General features: G+C 41.3%; 1 protein-coding gene across 6 annotated transcripts in view; it reads left to right on the top strand.

Annotated features, from left to right (window-relative positions):
* Positions 1 to 20,863, top strand: part of SH3KBP1 (SH3 domain containing kinase binding protein 1) — a 411,078-nt gene that overhangs the window by 76,193 nt on the left and 314,022 nt on the right. Inside the window, exon 1 of one of the 6 annotated variants that reach the window (XM_037821531.1) lies at positions 2,573 to 2,736. The exons of the other annotated variants lie outside the window; for them this stretch is intronic. Within the exon in view, the coding sequence (XP_037677459.1) occupies positions 2,686 to 2,736 (51 nt within the window). The 5' untranslated portion in view covers positions 2,573 to 2,685. Of the gene's footprint in view, positions 1 to 2,572; positions 2,737 to 20,863 lie in introns of those variants that run through there. 6 annotated transcript variants of the gene reach the window in all.

Raw genomic sequence — 20,863 nt, 5'->3', positions numbered from 1 at the left:
AGTTGAGTGTGCATCGTTGGGTGTTCACTATGTCTCAAGTGCTGTGCTAGGCCTTGGGGTGTGGCTAGGTGGGAGACACACACCCAGAAACACAGTTTTCCAGCCCATTAGGGGTACATGCAGTGGAAGATTCATGCCCAGTATTCTGGGGTGAGGGGGAGGCACAAAGGAAGGGAACCTAGTGAGTCTGGGGGAAGATATGAAGGAATTAGACCAGGTGAAGAGGGTGGGCAAGGGCAACCCAGGAAGAGGGTATAGCGTGGGCAGAAGCCCGGGAGTGGGAGAAACAGCTCACTGGGTGTCTGAAGTTAGCCTTGCTGGTGAGCAAAATGGGAAGTGGGGGAAGTAAGGCTGGGGAGATGACTGGGATTCTGCCTGCCCTTGTAAGGAACTTGTGCTGTAGCAGTAATTTGGAACCATTGAAGGATTTTGAGCAGGGGCATGCTGTGGTCAGATGTGGATGGAGGAAAAATTCCTTCAACCCTTGACCTACCCTGAATTAGCACCTGCCCCCACTAGCTTTTTTTTTTAACAGCTCTATTGAGATATAGTTTACATTCTGTAAAATTCACCTGTTTTAAGTATACCATTCAATGGTTTTTAGTATACTTACCAAGTTTGCAGCCATCACCACAATCTACTTTTAGAACATTTCCATTGCCCCCCAATGAAACCTTGCACCTATTTGCAGTCACTTCCCATTCCCACGCCCAGCCCTACGCAACCACTTATCTTTTTATATTTCTCATTTTTTCTTTAACATTAAGGGGGATGTTTTCTGTGAATGTATTAGTTACTTTAGGGAGTCTCTAACAAAGTACAAACTCGTGCTCTTGGTTATCCAGCTACTTCTCAGCCTCTTCCTGTTAGCATGCTTTAGATTGCAAGTAACTGAAATCCATCTGGAACTGGCTGAAACATGGATGTTTGTAAGCTCATGTACTTGGGAGTCTAGAGGTAGGGTGTACCCCAGGGACAGTGTGATCAGTTGCCCAATGTGGACATCAGAGACCTGCCTCCTCTCCCCCCCCCTTCCTCTCCCTCCCTCCCTCCCTCCTCCTGGTGGTTGTTCTGGCAGTAGCTTCTCCCAAGGACTGGTTTGCCTGTGGTTCCAGGTGGTTGTAGAATGGCATCCATTGGCAGTTGGGGCTCTTGACTTCCTTGTTCATCGCCTGTATGTAGGGGGAGTCCTTTCCTGCAGTCTGACTGGGTGAGCTTTGTTCCTGTTGCCCACTCCAGGACCAGTGATTGGCTTAGAATTAATTAGGCCACCCCTCTGGAACTGGGAATGGTCTCTGGGGAGTGGGAGAGGGGGTGTGCTGTGATCAGTAGTGGGCTCTGCTAGGAAGGAGAAAGGGTGATGATGGCTCTGCTGGGTGGGCAACCAACAGTGCTCACTGAGGATTATTGACCAAACGGACTGGATTGCCTGGCCCTCATTTCCTTTCACTTGGCAGCCTTCTTTATATAAACACAGGCGAGTGGTCCTTTGACTGTGAACTTATCTGTGGACAGGTAGACCTGGTCCCAGCTAATCCTGGTTGGGTGATGAGTGGATGTGATCTGCAGTGCCAGCAGGCTTGTGAGTAATATGTTGAGCCATATTGAAGCTGACCCTAGCTTTAGTCTCTGTGAAAAGCTTCATTAATTCAGATTTCAGTTCAGAGTTTGTCATAATTTGGTTGGCAAGAACGCTGAAGTTTACTTCTGGACAATTTAATAGTGTGGGCAATATTATGGATAGCGGTAAAATTAATACCATATAGGAAGTAAATTATTTCTTAAATCACATTAGATAAACCTGTTTGCTTTATGATAGAAATATTTCAATAAGTAGCAGTAAATAATAGAAAATTATTCTTATCTAGTTATTAAGTTGGCCCCTTGGAATCTGTCCTTGGGAAAAAATAAAATACTGACATAGGTCAGTATTTGAGTTACTAGATGAAATTGAAATTAGCAAAAATTGACTATTTTTCAAAGCATAATTCACGCTTCACTAAGCCAAATAGACATTCTGCCAGTTACTTTGACTTTATTAAATTTTGCTTTCTTTATATGCCAAAAAAAAAACAAGGTAGGTCTCTGCCTTGCAAAGTAATTAATTTGATCATGAGCTGTATTTTAGAGTCTATTTGGGGTAAGGTTTGTCCACATGTAAGTATTGAGCTTTTGCTGGTGCAGCTCTTAATGGTGAGAACGGATGTTGAAGAAAGCAAACACCATATGCCCTTTGTTTCCCGTGCCTGTCCCCTTCTGGAGGCCTGGGTGGAGCGTTCAGCTGTTTCAAATAATCTCCATTTTGCTGTTACCGCAGACTCTGCGGTTCTCCAACTCTCTTCTCTCTGATGTTAATGATAACTTCTTCCTAATTATGCACTCTTCCTCCTCTTCTTCCTCTCCTCGGTCATAAAAGTTCCACACTCTCAAGTACCAGAGATTGGATTAATTTTTTAAAAATGAGTTTCACTTGATTTGAGGCAGAAATAAGTGCAGAGAATTAAAAAAAAAAATAGTGTGAATGTGTAGTGGGAGGGGCAGGCGGGTTGGTTACGGTACAGGATGCTTAGAATAATTCTGCTGCCAAGTGAATCAGAGACTTGCAGTTCTCGGAGAGCACGGAGCTCACTCTTGCCCAGAGTTCAGACACAGGCCTCCTGAAATCGCCATTTCATACTCCAAAGAATGGAGCTTTCATCAGCCAAAGCCCCGAGTGCTGCAGACTTGCCTGAGATTGTAAGTAGGCCATACATATGTGTTGATTGTTACTATGTCTGAATCTTTTGTAGCCTTTTGAGAGATTACTTCATAGGCTAGGAGGGTGGCATTCTGGGGAATTTGGTCCTGGCCCAGTCCTTTCGAGATGGTGAGCAACCCTGTTTTCCACTTTGGCTTGAGTCTCAGTTTTCTTATTTGTGGCGGAAGGGAATTTCTTTCCCCAAGCCCTCCTGCGTGACAGAATTGGCTTCTTTTGGCCGAGCCCCTTCTGTAGCAGCATTTATAAAGATTTTGAACAGTGCTGTCATCTGGTTTGATGGCTCTTTTCTTCTGATGTCTATCAACGGCTGGATGAATTTTTTCTAGGGGACATTGTACACAGCGTCATCCAACCAACACCCTCCCCACTTCACCCCCCCAGGCATCCTTTCCAACAGTGAAGTGTTCATATCAGGGGTTTGGAGCAGGTAACATTTCTGAGGCAGCTGGCAGATTTGGGAGTCTGGGATGAGGCCAGGTGTAGAGTCCAGTTTTCCTGTGAAATAAAGGAATAAAGAAGGAGGAGGGAAGAAGGAGATGGGAGGTGAGGATAAAAAGTCAGCTTGGGTCTGTTCAAGAACAGTTGCCTGTTGATAGATGCACACCGAGGGGGTAGATGAGGGAGGGTCAGGCCCGCTGAGGCCCAGATCCCCACTCAGCTGACTGAGTAGCCTTGGGCCATTAAAAAAAAACTCTCTCTTGGTCTTAATTTTCTCATCTGAAAATCAAGATCATAGCACTTCACAGGATTGTTGGATCATTTGAAATAATGAATGTAAAAGCACCTGGCACTTGGTAGGCCCTGACTAAAGGATGTATTTTTGCCATCCTCATCCCCTTCTCCTTCTTCATTGTACCATTCTGTCATAAATACAAGCAGTGTACTGGGTTCTGTGAAATGCCACAAATGTTGCTTGTTTCAAGGTGGCCTTTGTAGCTGCTGAGTTCTCTTGGTCAATGTCATAGGTGAGATCTTGGGGTCGGCCAGTTGGCCTTGCTCAAGTCCTTAGCCCCAGATTGCCTTTTTGCTCATGGCCAGGTGACCCCACTCCAACCCAAGGAAGGCCCAGGGAGAAAGTGTGAATGGGTCATGCTTGTATCTCAGGAGATGTTTGAGTTAAAGATGGCAGAGAATGGGACCCAAGTCAGGAGATGGTATTATGGGTCCTTGGAGGAAAGCGATATTTCGTAAGAGCCATTTCCAGTTGAGCTTTTGAGTTTCCAAGTTATAAGCACCTATATTCAGCAGGCGTGAGGGAGAAGAAAATGAATGATAAACACTGATGAAAACCACTTAGCAGTTCATCTGATCTGTGATTCAGAGGTGTGCATAAGGCCCTGACTATCATGGTGACTTGCTATCAGGTTCAGGCAACCTCTTCACAGACTACCATATGCATCAATCGATTCCCAATTGTCTTTTGGCTATGATATATGTGTGTTTGTTTAGGGAACTTTCTAGAGTCTGTCTTGTCAATTAGCTTTATGTTTGCTATCTGAGTGAATTGCTAATAATAGCATTCCCTGACTAGTCACAAATGATCCCACTCCTTTTCCCCACTGAATTCCTTATATTTCACCTCATATTTAGGCTAACATTGTTTGCCTCCAGCTGGCAAGACTCCTCAATAAAAGTGTGTATCATATATCTAATATGGTGCTTATTTTTATCATTTATTTTGGAGACATAATATCATCTGTACACTTTGTTTTGTGTGCAGTGATTCAAGAGTAACTTTTATCTTCTTCAACGTCAAAATGATGTATCACAATGTACCACCCTTCACTGGCTCTCTGTTGCTGTTCGGTGAAATCCACTGTCTTGCTTCCCACTTGGCTGTTACCCTCTGACCTAGCACATGAGGGTCCTTTCCTGCCTCTGGCCTAGGCACTGCCACTTCTCTCTTCCAGGAATGCTCTTTCCTTGGCTCTTTGCTTGGCTGGCTCCTTCTTTCCTTTCGGGTGTCTGCTTACATGTTTTCACCTCAGAGAAGCCATCCTGGGCCATGTTATCTAAAGGGATTTCCTTCATCTTAAGTTTCCTCTCTCCCTTCCTGTCATGGCACCATAGTTCTTTCAGAGTGCCTGTAACAGCCTGCAAATATTTTGTTGACTCATTGATTTACTTGGAGCTTGCTGTCTCCCCCACTAGAACTTCCGCTCCCTGCTGGCAAAGGCTTTGTCTGCTAATTCCTGCTGTATCCCCAACCCCTAACTTGGGTTCCACACCCAGTAGATACTCAGTAAATATTTGTCGAGTGAATGAATGCTTTGGATAAATAATGTAATGAATGACTTTTAAGTAGTTTTTAGCTGCATGCTAATAAAGTCGGTTCCATCCTTTCTGTGTGAGGGCCCCTGACACTGTTGGAGCATTCTAGACCCCAGGACTGTTTCCCTCCCCTGGCAAGCCTGCAGCTGGTATACAGAGTAACCCTCTAAATGTTTTAAGCATCATTTTTGCTCTCAAAATGGAAACCACCTGTCTTCAAAGTGATTTGCTTAAAACAAATACTTTATTTCTTTACCTTCCTCACCTTCTTCCTTTCTCTACCTCCTGCCAAGAATAATGGGAAAACCCTCTTGTCCTGGAAGGTGGTTTCCCCTCTGATTAGAAGCCAAAGTCGGATGATTCATCACCATGTATGCTGGGGCAATGGCTTTTCCCTGCCTCACCGCTCTCAGTGTTAGCAGGTGGTTTTTCTAGGGGCTTCAAAGGGGTCATATGATGGGGGTTCAGCCTTGGGACTGCTCCTCTTTGTACATTTCCTTAAATTTCCTTCTTACAGGCAAAGAACCTAGCACAGGGCACCACGGAAATGGCATTGGGGATGACACAATGACCGAGTTGTGCTTTGTGGTAGACTGTTTTCCAGCCATTTGAAACCTTACACCAACTCTGGGGAGGAGATAATGTTATCCCCCTTTTAGAGAGGGGGGAAATGGAGGCTCAGAGAGGTTAGGTGATTTTCTTCTGGGCATGTAGGTTGTAAGTGGCCAGGGCCAGAACCTAGGTCCGTCTGGCTCCCAAATTGGTGTAATACTTATGGTGTACTCAGTGTTCTTAGGCTATTGGGATAATATCCTGCCATTAACAATGACAAAAAAATGATCTTGCAACCCAGTATACACATACGTATACGTACATGTAACTGAAATAACAGTTTCAGGAAACAGTAGTTGCCTTCACTGCACACACAGTACATCACACACTGCACCCTTATATCCCCCCTTTCACTTAAAAAAATGCTGGTCGGGACCTTCTAACTTGATTATGTGACCCACTACTAATTGTGGCAACCCACAGTCTGATCACAGTGAAAAACACTAGTGTAGGTAATATGTAAAATATACTTGCTGTATATAGAGGGTTACATGATGTAAACTACTTTATAAAATTTTTACCAAAATGTAACATACATATATCAAATACACATCAGAGTATAGCTTGTTGAATTTTCATAAATTGAACGCATCCGTGTAACCAGCATTAGAGCAAAACACACGCCATTGATTTAAGCTTCTTTTACTCGAGAGAGGGGTGGAGGACAACAGAAACTGACATTCCCTCAATTTATTCTTAATTACACACGTACAGCTTACTTGATGGGATTTCTCTATTTAGAAGTCTGTATTCTGCATTTCCAGAGATGGGGCCTGACAGGTATTTTAGATCTAACAACTGCTGAAGTTGTGGAGCAAGGTTTCCATAAAGGCCTTCAGGAACTGGCACAAGATGAGGGCTGAACGAGGATGTGCCTGGTAAAATATGAACGAGCCGGAGGAGGAAAGGGTGAGGCCCAGCAGTTGAGAATGGAAACATTTGAGTGTGAGAATTTACAGAGATACTAATCGAGACCATTTTACTGGAATGGATGGAGGAAGGAGGGGAGGGGACTTGTGATTAAAAGAGTACCAAACCTCTGGAAGTTAATGAACTTTTGTGTAAAACAAGGAATACCCACTTCTCATGGTTGGTATGGACTTTTGGAGAAAACTGTTTTAGCATATTGAATTAAACCGCTTATTTCTTGGCCAAAAATATACGTGAATCTCAATACAAAAGCAAACTAGAGCAACTCCGCTTTCATAATATGTGTGTTCTGCCAGGCTGTCTTGGTGGACAAACTGTACATAATTGGTTGTTACAGGATGTGTGCAAAAATTAAAGGGAGCTAACACTTTGTAGTTTTAAATGTTAAGTTATTAAAGTTTATTAATTCACACCCTTTTGAGATGCATTTTAAGCTAACTTTTAGGCAAACTGTAATAGCTTTCCTGAATCAGGGACTTTGGGATAATAACAAATCCTATTGTCCTTGTTGATTAGCTAGGCTCTTATTCATTGTTCATTTGTTTGTAAAGTTGACTAGGAGACATTTATCTGCTACTCATTTAGTATGTATTTCCTAGGCTTTCTTGACCCCTAATGTTGACTTGTGGGCTTGTGTTGAATTCTGCGTGAGTGTTACTGGGTGTGTAAGAAAAGGTTTTGAGAATTTAACAAACACACTGTGGAAGAAAAGGAGGAACTCTGGGGTGGACAGGAGTGGGTGTATCTGACTTACTGTGGCTTCCTCAGTGCCCAGAATCCTGTCTGGGCACTGAGTACTTGCTGAATGAATGGAAGGATAAAGGAAAAAAAATCATAGCTAACATTTAAAGAGTATATACTATGTGCTCTGCCTCTTTGATCTGATTTAATGATCACAATAAGCCTTGAGGCAGGGACTGTTGTTATCCTTGTCTTTAGAGTGACCTTATGTCCCATTTGTCTGGGGACGGTTCTGGTTTGCTCCTGTCATCCTAGTATTAACATTAATAGCCCCTCCTGACACTCTCAAGTGTCCTGGTTCAGGTGGTAAATTATTTCACTTTCAGATGTCCTTTTGAGAAAAAGATGAGGAAACTGAAGCACAAAGAAGCCTGTCACTTCCCAAGGTCACCCAGATAATCAGAGGCAGAGCTAGGATTCTTTCCGAGGACTCTGACTCCAGATCTTGTAAGTTAACTACTAAGTTCTGCTGCCTCACAATTTAGGCCAAGGGCTATGTAATAGTAAAGAAAAAAAGCCTTCATGATGCTTGTCAGTCTTAGCATTTACTGAAAACTACCACCGAGTTGGAACCCTAAGTAGGTGACATGTGACTGAGGGCAATGAGAGTGTGCTAGGTGAAAACCTGCTGAAACCTCAGTGTATTTTTATTGGTAAACCAGACAATTTGTAGCCTAGAGTGAGATTGCCATTCCCACTTGCATGGTGCTTATTGTTTACAAAACCCTTCTCCTACATTATTGTGTTTAAGCTTCTTGTACACCCCAAGGCGGGTGGCGGTATCCCCATGTTACAGTGGAGGGTGGCAGGTCAGCGGGATGACGTGGCCACTGCCTGAGGTTTTACAGATAGAAGAGGGCAGATCCAGGCTTCAACACAGGTATTCTGCTTCCAGAATATAGTGGGAAATGAGTGCATTTCCCACTGTAGCAGAGGTGCCTCTCAGCTAGACTTTGTTATACAGCTACTCTCCTATTTGAGGGTGCTATTTATGGAGGATTAGCGAGTTAACTAAAGACTCATTAGCCTAACACAGGGTTTCTCAGCCTCAGCACTGTTGACATTTTGGGCCAGATAAGTCTATTGGAAGGGGCTGTCCCATGCATTGTAGGATGCTTATGAGCATTCCTGGTCTCTACCCACTACACTGTCAAAAATCTCTTTGGGGGCACAGTTGCCCCGGTTAAGAAGTCCTGGCTTGACATAATAGTCACATTTAAAAGAGAGAAAGAGATAACTTTTAAAATTTTAGACCTGATCTTCCCCTCTCTCTGGCTTCTAAAGCGTCAGAAAAATCATCAAAAGACCAACAAGGTAGTGGAAAAGAGAGAACAAGCAACATGTTTCATGTTTAATTCTCTTTCATGAAAGAGCATTGGGTCTGCCAAGGAAGGATAAGACTGTTTTTTTTAAAGTTGAAACCTACACAATTAAAAATGTTTTTATAGAAAAGTTAAAATACAAATCAGCTGAAATATACATATGCAAAATCTCCTGTAATAATCCTACTACCCAGAAATAATCGTGTTTCACATTTTGCTTTATCTTCCTTCTAACCTTTTTCCAATGCACATGTTTAAATATAAATATATATTTATATATATCATTTTCCAAATAGGGTCATATCGCAAATGGTGTTATAATCAGTTTTTTAGCATAAATGTGCCAAAGTATCTTTCCGTAGCTGTGATACAGTGCTACAGCATTTGTAATGGCTGCATAGAATTACATTGTGTGGCTATAGTATACTTTATTCAGTCAGTCTCCTGTTGGGACATTTGGTTGTTTCTAATTTTGTTTTTGTTATTACACGCCAAACTGTGATGAGTATTTATGTATGTGTGTACTTAAGCCCTTCACCACTTACTGTTTTTCCTTAAAGAAATCACAATCACTGTAATGTTTAGCATCCATTGAAGAAGATAGAGTTCTGGTTTATATGTTGATTATGTTACATACTTTTGCCCCTTAAAATTATGGAAAAAACAGCAGTAAAAATTTGATTATGCACTAGGCTTGCAGGATGGGATGTGGAAAGTTCTTTGGTTTTCTGATTAAATGATGACTAATAAAATCACTTAGTTTTCATCTCTTGTTCACAAAGACTGCTCTTAACTGTATTGGATTACTTCCTGGGTAGGAATTACAGCCAATTGGAGACCATTGAATTTTTCCTTTAAGATTCTCTGCAGTGCTGAGAGAAATTTAGGGCTATATTCTCATGAATTCTTACCGGATGTGGATTTTTCTTATACAGTTTTCAAATTCTCAAACTGTATTCTCGTAAAAAAATTTCAAGTGGTACAGAAGAGCGTAAATAAAGTTCCTTATTCCATTCCCCTTGTTTTTTTTCATTCTCTAGAAATATTCTATGCATATACAGGCATTAAGAATATAAAAACAAATTTTTAAAAACCCCACATACTGGACAACAATATAAATGGTATGATGCAACCAGCTTTTTTATTTTATTCTTTACTGGTGGCCTATTTGGGATTGTTTCAAGCTTTGTTTTTTTTCCTGCAACAAATCACTCTACTTTGTATACCTCTGTGACTTATATGAGTATGTCTGTAGGCTAACTGCCTAGCAGTGAAGTTGTTGGGTCAAGCGTATGTGTCATTATAATTTTGATAGCTATTTGATTGCCAAATTGCCCTCCCACCAGTAGTATACAGGTTGACTTTTTCAGTGACTTTTTTCAGTGAGACATTTTTTTTCCCTGTCTAGCATAAACTATTGATAATAAAATTGGGGCACAAAAGCTTGAACTTCATCTATGGGAAGGGTCATAATTTGTTGGGAGGAAACCATGGTCTCCTTAGTGACCATTGTGGAGATTTGTTTTCAGCCTTGGGTGTGCCCGGGTAGGGGATGTTTTCTCTTGGGGATTGGCCTGAAACTGGCTTTTACTTTTTTCAACCATAGAGTAAGAAGTCATATGTACCTTCTCAGTTAGAACTGAGGTGGTTAGAAATGGGCCTGTATTACTTAAGAGGCTGCACTATTTATTTCTCAGTGGGTTTCTGAATTAGAAGAGTGTGTCATTTGCCTTTGGAGACAATCTACCGAACGTAATATGTAAATATGATAAATGTAAATGTAACCAGATATAATCATGTTATAATATTTTCACCCCTTTTCTTTCTTTCCTGAAGTCTTTTCTGATGGTTCTCCATTAACCATCTCCCCCCATTCTACATTGATACTTTTATGCACTGTGCTTTTTTTTAAAAAAAATAATAATTATGGTTGGTACCGTTTTGCATTTTGGACCCTTTATGTTTTATTATCTTATTTTTTATGAGATCTGACTCCCTAATAAAATTTAATCAATGCTTGGTTTCTAGTCCTCATCACTCTAGGATATTTGGCACATAAGTATTTTGATTGTTTGATCACTCTAGAAATCTCTTTACTTTATGGGGTCTCTGTGCTTGGTAGAGGGGCCATCCCTGGACCTTCCTTCTGTTGGCCCCCTGGATGGTGCTCATGAAGGTTCTGCCACACTCCCTCTTTAGAAGGTTGCTTTAGTGCCCAGAACATAGCAAGGTGACATTTTCCACTGATGTGGTATTTGAAGCAGCAGAGGATGGCAGATGATGAAGGTGATTCCAGGGATCCCAGTGGGCAGAGCAGCTGCTACAGGCCCCAGTAACAGTGTAAAGGGCATGTGCTTTCTGAGAAGAGAGGGAAGTCAGAAGTCAGGGGGCTTTCTGATGGGTGCTGTGAATGTTTGCTGCACGGAGTGCCAGGATTTTTCAAGTCAGCCTGGGGTGAGTCATCCCGAGACTGTGGTACAGAGAGGAAAGTGGGTCTCAGGAACCTCTCATATGTCAGGGAGACTGAAATTAGACAAACTACTGGAGAACCCCTTTCCCAGTGCTCTAGCTCATGCTAGGAGGTGGCCCAGGAACCCTGGGGCTTGGTGTCTCTGACCAGAAGGTGAAAGTTGGAATCTGTTTAGGTTTGGCTTCAGGGAGGGTTCCTCCTAGAGGATGGAGTGGCCCCCCTCTGCCTTCTCCCAGCTCCCCCAGAGCTTATGCCCAGGGTCCTGCTAATGCCTGGGGGGTGGCTTAGAACTTCAAGAGGAAAAATCTTGAAAAAGAGACAAACCAAAGAGCTTTTATATATTTTTCTCATTGTTTAAGTAATATGTTTTCTTTTATAGCAAATGAAGCATCCTTTTTAGAGGCAGGCAGTGTGATAGAAGGAAAAATCGCCTGTGGGGCCAAATGGCTCTGGGATAGAATGTGTGCTCTGACATTTTTTCTTGAGGGGCCTCTGGCAAGTTAGTTCCTTATATTTTGCTTCCCTCATCCCCCAAAGGAATACTGAAAAACCTATCTTTTGGAGTCAATGTGAGGAGTAGAGATCATGCCTGGCTTACGGTAGGTGCTCAAAAACGGTATTGGTGGTGGTAGTAGTAGTAGTAGTAATAATAATAATAATTTGATAATGTTAGAAATCATTCTCCTTCCCCTTACCCAGATTTTCTGCCCCCAGCCTGGTTTGGCATTGTTTTGCACTTTTTTTTAAATTCCTTTTCCAACAGGGTTGCAGAGAACTCATGAATCAGAGGAAGTAGGTACTTCATGGGTTTAATAGGAAGCAGTAAAGTATTTTCTTCTGAATAGCCCTTTTCATTCTTTGAATCTGCTTACATACTGGGGTTCCAGGTACAATTGTATTTAGGACAAGGATTCTGCTGGTTGAAAGCTACTTTTGCTGTGGTGTGAATTACATAACGTGTCCGAATCTGATTTGCTTTCCTTTGCTGGGGCCGGCCGCTGCCTGGGAGAAGCCCCCTGCACCTTCTGCCTCTCTCTTGTCACCCTCTCTGCAGTTCTGATTCCAGATTGTCAAGCAGGTTTCAGCACAGACGTCACCTCCTTATAGAGGCCTCCCCTGGCCCCCCGAGCTGATGTTGCCTACCTTAGTATAGACTTGTTGAATGAATGAGGAAGTTTGCAAAATAAAGTGAAAATATGGATTGAGAATTAATTATGCTGAGTTTAATTTACTCTTAAACGTATTTGAGCTCCTCTCCATCCCTAATAAATGTTACTTGTACCTTTCTTGTATATGTTGGCTGCGTCACCCCTTCAGATGCCATTTAAGTATCACTCTGTGTCTGTGAATTGAGTCATCAGGCACCTTCCAAATGTCATGTTTCTTGTTCTGTGTGCAGAACATGCCAAGAGAACCCAATTTGTTGGATTTGGACTTTTTAAAATTCTGCAGTGAATCACATTTTGATTATGATTTTGCAATAATTAACAGAGCAAAACAGGCAAGAACCCTTCTCTGAAGGACATCTCAGGTAGAGAACACCTGTGAGTCATGAGTAAGGGCAGCGCTTACTAATGTCCGTTAATCAACATTTATTGAGCATGTACCACATGCTAAAACTGTACAGAATACAGAAGTAGTAAAGGGAATAGCTCTGGCCTCCAGGACCATGTAATTCACATTGAACAGTTGAAAAATATATAAAAATAGATGTGAAGTTTCATGAAAATGCATAATACAGAAATTAAGAAGAAATGGCTAGGGAGTGCACTGGTTTCTATCTAAGTCTATAAAAGTTTTTCTTAGTAAGTTTATTTTTTCAGAAACTTAAGGCTTCCAGATTGAGCCTGTGCCAGATAAGCCCTGTTGCCCAGAGGTACCAGTCTCTCCAAGAACATTTTCAGGCCTCTACCCAATAAAGTCAGCACCCCTTTCCAGCATGAAGAAGTTATAATGGTCATTGCCCAGATATCCCTGAAGATTGAGAGAATGATTTCATGAGAGGGAGGAGGTATAACTGAGAAATTAAGATTTAACAAAAGATCATGACTACTGACTCATAATATAGGTATTTCTTTTTAGTTTCTAGTGTATCACAATAGCTAGAAGGAAACATCTGAAATTGTTGAACTGTAATCCAGTAGCCTTGATCTTTGATAATGGTTATATAACTATATAGCAAAAAAAAAAAAAAAGTCAGTTGCCTATATTTGTATGGATCTACTTCTGGGTGTTTTGTTCTGTTACACTGATCTATGTATCTATCTCTGACAATACTACACTGTCTTAGTTAGCCTACCTCTATTGTAAGACTTAAAATTGGGTAGAGTGCTGTGCCAGTTTGAATGTATTATGTCCCCCAAAATGCCATTGTCTTTGATGCATTCTTGTGTGGGCAGACGTATTTGGTGTTGATTAGATTGTAATTCTTTGAGTGTTTCCATGGAGATGTGCCCCACCCAACTGTGGGTGATGACTCTGACTGGATAGTTTCCATGGAGGTGTGGCCCCACCCATTTGGCATGGGCCTTGATTGGTTTACTGGAGCACTATATAAAATCAGACAGAAGGAGCAAGCTTGCTACAACCAAGAGGGATATTTTGAAGAATGCACAGGAGCTGAGAGAGGAGCTGCAGATGAGAGACATTTTGAAGATGGTCCTCAGAAGCTGATGCAGACATTTTGGAGAACGCCATTTTGAAATGCAACCTGGGAGCGAGCAGACGCCAGCCACATGCCTTCCCAGCTAACAGACTATCTGGATGGCAATGGCCTTTCTCCAGTGAAGGTACCCGATTGTTGATGTGTTACCTTGGACACTTTATGACCTTAAGACTATAACTTTGTGACCAAATAAACCCCCTTTATAAAAGCCAATCCATATCTGGTATTTTGCATTCTGGCAGCATTAGCAAAGTGGAACAAGTGCAATACTAGTGGTCAATAAAAGGGAGGGATAAGGGGTATGGGATGTTTAGGGGCTTCTTTTTTCTTTCTTTTTCTGGAGTAATGCAAATGTTCTAAAATGATCATGGTGATGAACACACAAATATATGATGATACTGCGAACCACTTACTGTATACTTTGTATTGATTATATGGTGTGTGAATATATCTCAGTAAAATTATGTTAAAAAAGAAGTATATGGGTATGGAAGGGAAATAGGTGTATCTTGACTGCATCAATGTCAGGAGACTGGCTGTCATATTTTACTATAGTTTTGCAAGATGTTACCATTGGGGAAAACTGGGCAAAGGGTGCATGAGATCTCTGTATTATTTCTTACAACTGCCTGTGAATCTGTAATTACCACAAAATAAAAAGTTTAATTTAAAAAAAAGAGGAAATGAGTGCTTACTGTGGCTAGTCAAGGAAGGCTTTGTGGAGCATCATACTGAGTCTTGAAGGATTAGAGATCCAGGGAAAGGAGGGAGAATACCAGCTCAAGGTAATAGTAACATACTAGTGTTAATGCTATTGTTCTGATTTGCTAATGCTGCCGTTATGCAAAATACCAGAAATGGCTTGGTTTTTATAAAGGGGGTTTATTTGGTTACAGGGTTACAGTTCTAAGGCCATAAAAATGTCCAAACTAATACATCAACAAGAGGATACCTTCACTGAAGAATGCCAGTAGTGTCTGGAACACCTCTGTCCGCTGGGAAGGCATGTGGCTGGTGTCTGCTGGTCCTTTGCTACCGGGTTGCATTTCAAAATGGCCTTCTCCAAAATGTCCCTGGGTTTCTCTTAGCTTAGTGTCTCCAAACATCCTTCTCTCTGCACCTCCAAGCATCTCTAAGTGTCAGCAAGCCTCTCTGTTCCCACGCATCTCTCTAAAGGTCTCTCTCAGCTGTTCTCAGCTCCTTCTGTCTGTGAGCTCTCTTATAGGACTCCAGTGATTTAAGACCCACCCTGAATGGGTGGGGTCCGCATCTCCATGGAAATAATTTAATCAAGCATTTCCACCCTAATCGACAGACTAATCAGTCTGCCCCCACAAGATTGCATTTTTCTGGGGGACATAATATATACAAACCAGCACAGCTATACAATAGTCCCAGTACGTATTGAGCTACCTTGTTTTAATAAAATTAATTTTGTTCACAAGATAGTTATGATGTGGCTTATAGTAGGAAAATATTGGAAACAACTGAAATGAGAGAAATTACAGTACTTCCATACAATGGAATCCTCTACAGCCAGAAAAAAGAACAAGAACACTGTTCTGGTTTGCTAATGCTGCCAAGATGCAAAACACCAGAGATGGATTGGCTTTTATAAAAGGGGGTTTATTTGGTTACACAGTTACAGTCTTAAGGCCATGAAGTGTCCAAGGTAACATGTCAGCAATCAGGTACCTTCACTGGAGGATGGTCAATGGTGTCCGGAAAACCTCTGTTAGCTGGGAAGGCATGTGGCTGGCATCTGCTCCAAAGTTGTGGTTTCAAAATGGCTTTCTCCCAGGACGTTCCTCTCTAGGCTGCAGTTCCTCAAAAATGTCACTCTTAGTTGCACTTGGGATATTTGTCCTCTCAGCTTCTACAGAGCAAGAGTCTGCTTTCAATGGCCGTTTTCAAACTGTCTCTCATCTGCAGCTCCTGTGCTTTCTTCAAAGTGTCCCTCTTGGCTGTAGCTCCTCTTCAAAAGATCACTCACAGCTGCACTGAATTCCCTCTGTCCGTCAGCTCATTTATATGGCTCCAGTGACTCAATTTAGACCCACCCCAAATGGGCGGAGCAACACCTCCATGGAAATTATCCAGTCAGAGTCATCACCCACAGCTGGGTGGGGTGCATTCCAAAGAAACACCCAAAGAATTACAATCTAATCAACACTGATAATGTCTGCCCACTCAAGATTACATCAAAGATAATGGCGTTTGGGGGACACAATATATTCAAACTGGCACAGACACTTTTTATTGTTATGGAAAGACCTCAAAAATATATCGGTAAGTAAAAAAAGCAAGATACAGGGCAGTGCTTAAAGAAACTGGAAGATGTCCAAGAAATTAATTACTTGGGAGAGGTAAACTGGGGGAAAGAGAGCTACAGTTTTTAGTATATACCTTTATATATAAATATGAGGGGGATTTGAATGATGTGAATGTATCCTGTTCAAAAAATTAAAAACTAAAATAGGTATGACAGTAGTATTTGGTCACACTGTTGCTACCCTTAATTTGATTTGTGTTTCAGAAGCTTTGCCTTGCTGGGACATGAAGAATGAAGATAACCAGCTATACATCGACAACTAAGTGATAAACTTTTTTGCATTTGCTCAGAGAATGAAATTCTCTTGACCGGCTTTTCAGTTTTATTGGTTGTCACCAATAGAAATGTTTCAAACATACACTAAAATAGAGGGAATATGTGTAACAAACCCCCTTGTACCATCACCCAAGTTTCAGTGATTATCTACTGCTGGCCAATCTTGTTACAGTGGTTCTCCCTCCTCCTTATCTCCCCTACCCCCCAACCCCTCACCCCCAAGACAGTGGACTGCTCTGACATCAATGGTTTTCTGACTGTGTTATTTAGTATTATTATGCTGGCCTCCTGAGTCCTACCATGGCCCCAGATATGCAGAGCATGCTTGAGGTAGGAAAAGCTTTTTTTTAATGGATTTGGCTCATTTATTAAGCTCATTTGACTTTACATTTTGTCCCTTCTTAGAATATAGAGTTTTATGGCCTGATTCAGCTCATAATAGTATCATGCCATAGCACATAGAAAGTACCGGCATGCCATGATCTTCCAGTTAAGATAATACTTCTGAGCTATTTGAGAATTTTCCTGCCAAGTACTGTGACTCCCAAAGACTAGCACAAACCTTCCTCTCTGTTCCTGTGACCCAGGGTTCCCATTCCTCGCCAAGCTTTTTTTTAATGCAATTTTGTTGAGATATATTCACATAACATATAATCATCCAAATTGTACAATCAGATGTTCACAGTATCATCATATAGTTGTATATTCATCACTACAATCACTTTGAACATTTTCATTACTCCAAAAAATAAAATTAAAATTAAAATAAAAAAGAATATGCAAAACATCCCATTCCCCTGCTCCCCCCATTGTTCATTTACTTTTCTTAAAATACACTTTTATTGAGATATATTCACACACTCTACATTCATCCACAGTGTACAAATATTCACAGCACCATCATAGTTGTGCGATCATCACCAGAATCAATTTTTGAACGTTTTCCTTTCTCCAAAATAAAAATAAAAGCAAAAAAGAACACCCAAAACTTCCCATCCCCTCCATCCCACCCTATTCTTCGTCTGATTTTTGTCCCCATTTTCCCACTCATTCAAAGCTTTTATCTTAAGTTGAATTTTGTCTCTCATTAGATGAGATTGTGGATTTAGAAAGACCAGCGTGGGGAGGGGTGTGGTGTCTTCCTTTGCCTAGTACCTGGCTTTGTGCTTGGTGGTGGATGGGCATTCAGGAAGCATTGATTACAGAGTGCATGTTACCTTGGGCAAGGGACATAACCTTATCTGTTAGTTAGGGAGTTGAGCCAGATTAATTCTTAGGTTCCTTTTGGTTCTAATATTGTTGGGGTCGATTATTAAATCCAGTGATGAAAATGTCAGACTCTCTAGAAGACTGGAGAGTGGGGGTGTGGTGAAGGAGAGCTATCTTTGGATAGATGTGTTTTTCAGTGCCCCTCACATACTACAGAGATGGTACCTACAAATAGAACCACCCCAGGATATAGTATTTCTTAAAATAACATTTTGGATTTTGGACTTCCTCTCTTTGTGGTGGTGACATTCTTTGAATAACAAAAAGCTAAGAGCTAAAAACTTATTTTAAGTTTAGCTTAGATGTGTACCACATTTCCTAGATATATATGGATACAAAACAAACCTCCTCTTGACATCTGTGCGGGTTTGGATGTATTGTCTTCCCCAAAATGCCATTATCTTTGATGCAATCTTGTGGGGCAGACATACTTGTGTTGATTAGATTGGAATTCTTTGATTGAGTGTTTCCATGGAGATGTGACTCAATCAACTGTGAGTGAAACATTTGATTGGATGGTTTCCATGGAGGTGTTGCCCCTCCCATTCAGGATGGGCGTTGATTGGATCACTGGAGTCGTATAAAGGAATTCTCAGACAGAAGGACCAGAGAGCAACTGAGAGTAACATTTTGAAGAGGAGCTACAGCTAAGAGAGGACAAAACGCCCCAAGAGCAACATTTTGGAGAACGTCATTTTGAAATGTAACTGGGAGCAAGCGGATGCCAGCCACTAGCCTTCCCAGCTAACAGAGGTTTTCTGAACACCGGTGGCCATCCTTCAGAGAAGGTACTCCCTTACCTTGGACACTTCATGACCTTAAGACTGTAACTTTGTAACCGAATAACCACCCTTTATAAAAGCCAATCCATTTCTGGTATTTTGCATAACGGGCAGCATTAGCAAACCGGAACAACATCATTATCTTTACAAATAATCTCATAGGTGTCTTAGTAAAAATATTACCATGAAAAGAAGTCAAGGCAATAAGCAACTGAGGAAAACGAAAATTGTGGAATTATAGATAAAGAAGCTGGTAAGGAAGTATGGAGGGGGATGTGATTTGGACCTTGAATCTTGTTGATTTTTTGAACTTTGTGCATTTTTATTTTAAGCCTGGATTCCAAAAGTCTCTCATTAACAACCAGATGGTCATCAAATAATTGAGATAGTTTCATTTTAAGCTGATTTGGGGAACACAGTGGCCTGGATTTTCCAGGAGAATTTAGCAATTCTGTTGGTCTTTGAATGCCAACAAAGTTTATTTGGAAATTGCACTCTCTAACGTCTTGAAAATAATCCCTGGAAAATGGGAACAAATTAATTGACTGCATGAAGTACTGTGTACTTGGAATAGAAAGTTAAGGATATGGATACAGTTTATTTCAGCTATAATTGCTCAGCCTTAGAAGTGGTTAAATTTGTGAAAGATGAGATTTTTTTTAAAAATTGAGGTGAAATTCACATAAAATTCACCATTTTAATGATCAATCCACTGAAATTTAGTGCATTCACAATGTTGTTCAGCCGTTACCTCTATCTAGTTCCAAAGCATTGTCATCACTCCAAAAGGAAACCCTGTTCTCATTAAGCAGTCACCTCTAGTTCACCCCTTCCCCCTGCCTCTGGCAACCACTATTCTATGTTCTGTCTCTGGATTTACTTATATTGGATATTTCATATATATGGAATCACATAGTATGTGGCCTTTTGTGACTGGCTTCTTTCATTAGCATAATATTTTCAAGGTTCATCCATGTTGTCTTTATGGTTGAACAGTATTCCATTGTATGTATATACCACATTTTGTTTATTCACTCATCTGTCAATGGACACTTGGGTTGTTTCTACCTTTTGGCCATTGTGATTAGTGCTGCTATGTACATGTGTGCACGTATATTTGCTTGAGTATCAGAGAAAGTTTTTGTTTTTAGTATTTTGAAATTTTATATTTTTTCCCCATTTGCTTGCTGAGATTCAAATTAATGAATATGAATAGACATTTAAAATACACTGATCTGATTTTATTCCCCAGCTTCAGAGAGGTGTTCAAAACTATAGCGTCTGCTATTCTATAATCTTATTAAATGCTTTCCACAAAAATTAATATCCTTAAAAAAATAGCTGGGATTCACAGTGAGAAGGAGTTACGAATTTCCTCAGGGAACGGAGTCTTGCTGGTGTGTTTTTGAATTGAACAAATGCATTAGTGATTATTGGAGAGGGCTACCAACCAGCACATATGTTTCTGAAAACAATTATAAAGGGAGTCGAGGTTGATCAGAAAGAGCTTCGTATAGTGCCCAGGGTCCCTCGACACCATGACCTGTCAGAGTGGTGACAAGATAACAGCAAAGAGCAGCTGTGCTGAGGAGAAGCATTCTTTCAGATGTCCTTTAAATTAGTTGATCTTCCTCGGAATGTTTCCAGAAGGATCCTGTCTTGAAAAACATGACATGCCTGTATGTTTCGGTGTGTGTGTGTAAAAGGCCTGTCTATCCTCTCCCTGCTCCACCACCACAGTTGGCTTGTCTCAGGCTGTCTTGGGCTGCTGCCCTGGGATCTAGAGTGGAGCCTGCAGCCAGGCCCCTGGGTCAGGGCTCCAGGTGTAACCAGCCCTGAGTGTCCATAGCTGGGTGTGGTTGCTTGGAGTTATGTATCCCAGAAAAACACATTCTTCCTCTTAAATGCACTCCTGAGAGTGTGAACCCTTTTTAAATAGGACCTTCTGATGAGATTACTTCAATTAAGGTGTGGCCCAACGGAATCAGGATGGTTCTTAATCCTTCACTGGAAGCCTTGTAGAGAAGGCCACGGAGAGAGAAGCCATGGGGAGAAGCTAGAAAGTAGAAGTCAACAGAATCCAGAAGAGAAAGGAGAAGACACCACCATGTGCATTGCCATGTGACAGAAAAGCTGAGGAACCCCAAAGATCTCCAACAACCAGCCCCAGAATGACATCAGTCTTTGGGGAGAAAGCATTGCCTTGCTGATGCCTCGATTTTGGACTTCTCCTAGCCTCAACACCATTAGTCAATAAATTCCTGTTGTTTAATCCAACCCACTGCATGGTATTTGTTTTAGCAGTCTATTTGTTTAAGACTGTGGGTATCTTAGTCTCCTAGGGCTGCTGCAACACATTACCACAAACTGGGTGGCTTAAAACAACAGAAATTTATTCCCTCATATTTCTGGAGGCCAGAAGCTGGAAATCAGCA

The sequence above is a fragment of the Choloepus didactylus genome, chromosome X (assembly GCF_015220235.1).
Source record: "Choloepus didactylus isolate mChoDid1 chromosome X, mChoDid1.pri, whole genome shotgun sequence".
In the NCBI taxonomy this organism is placed as follows: Eukaryota; Metazoa; Chordata; class Mammalia; order Pilosa; family Megalonychidae; genus Choloepus; species Choloepus didactylus.
The sequence above is the reverse complement of the archived record's forward strand: the minus strand, read 5'-3'. Positions and strand labels throughout refer to the sequence as shown.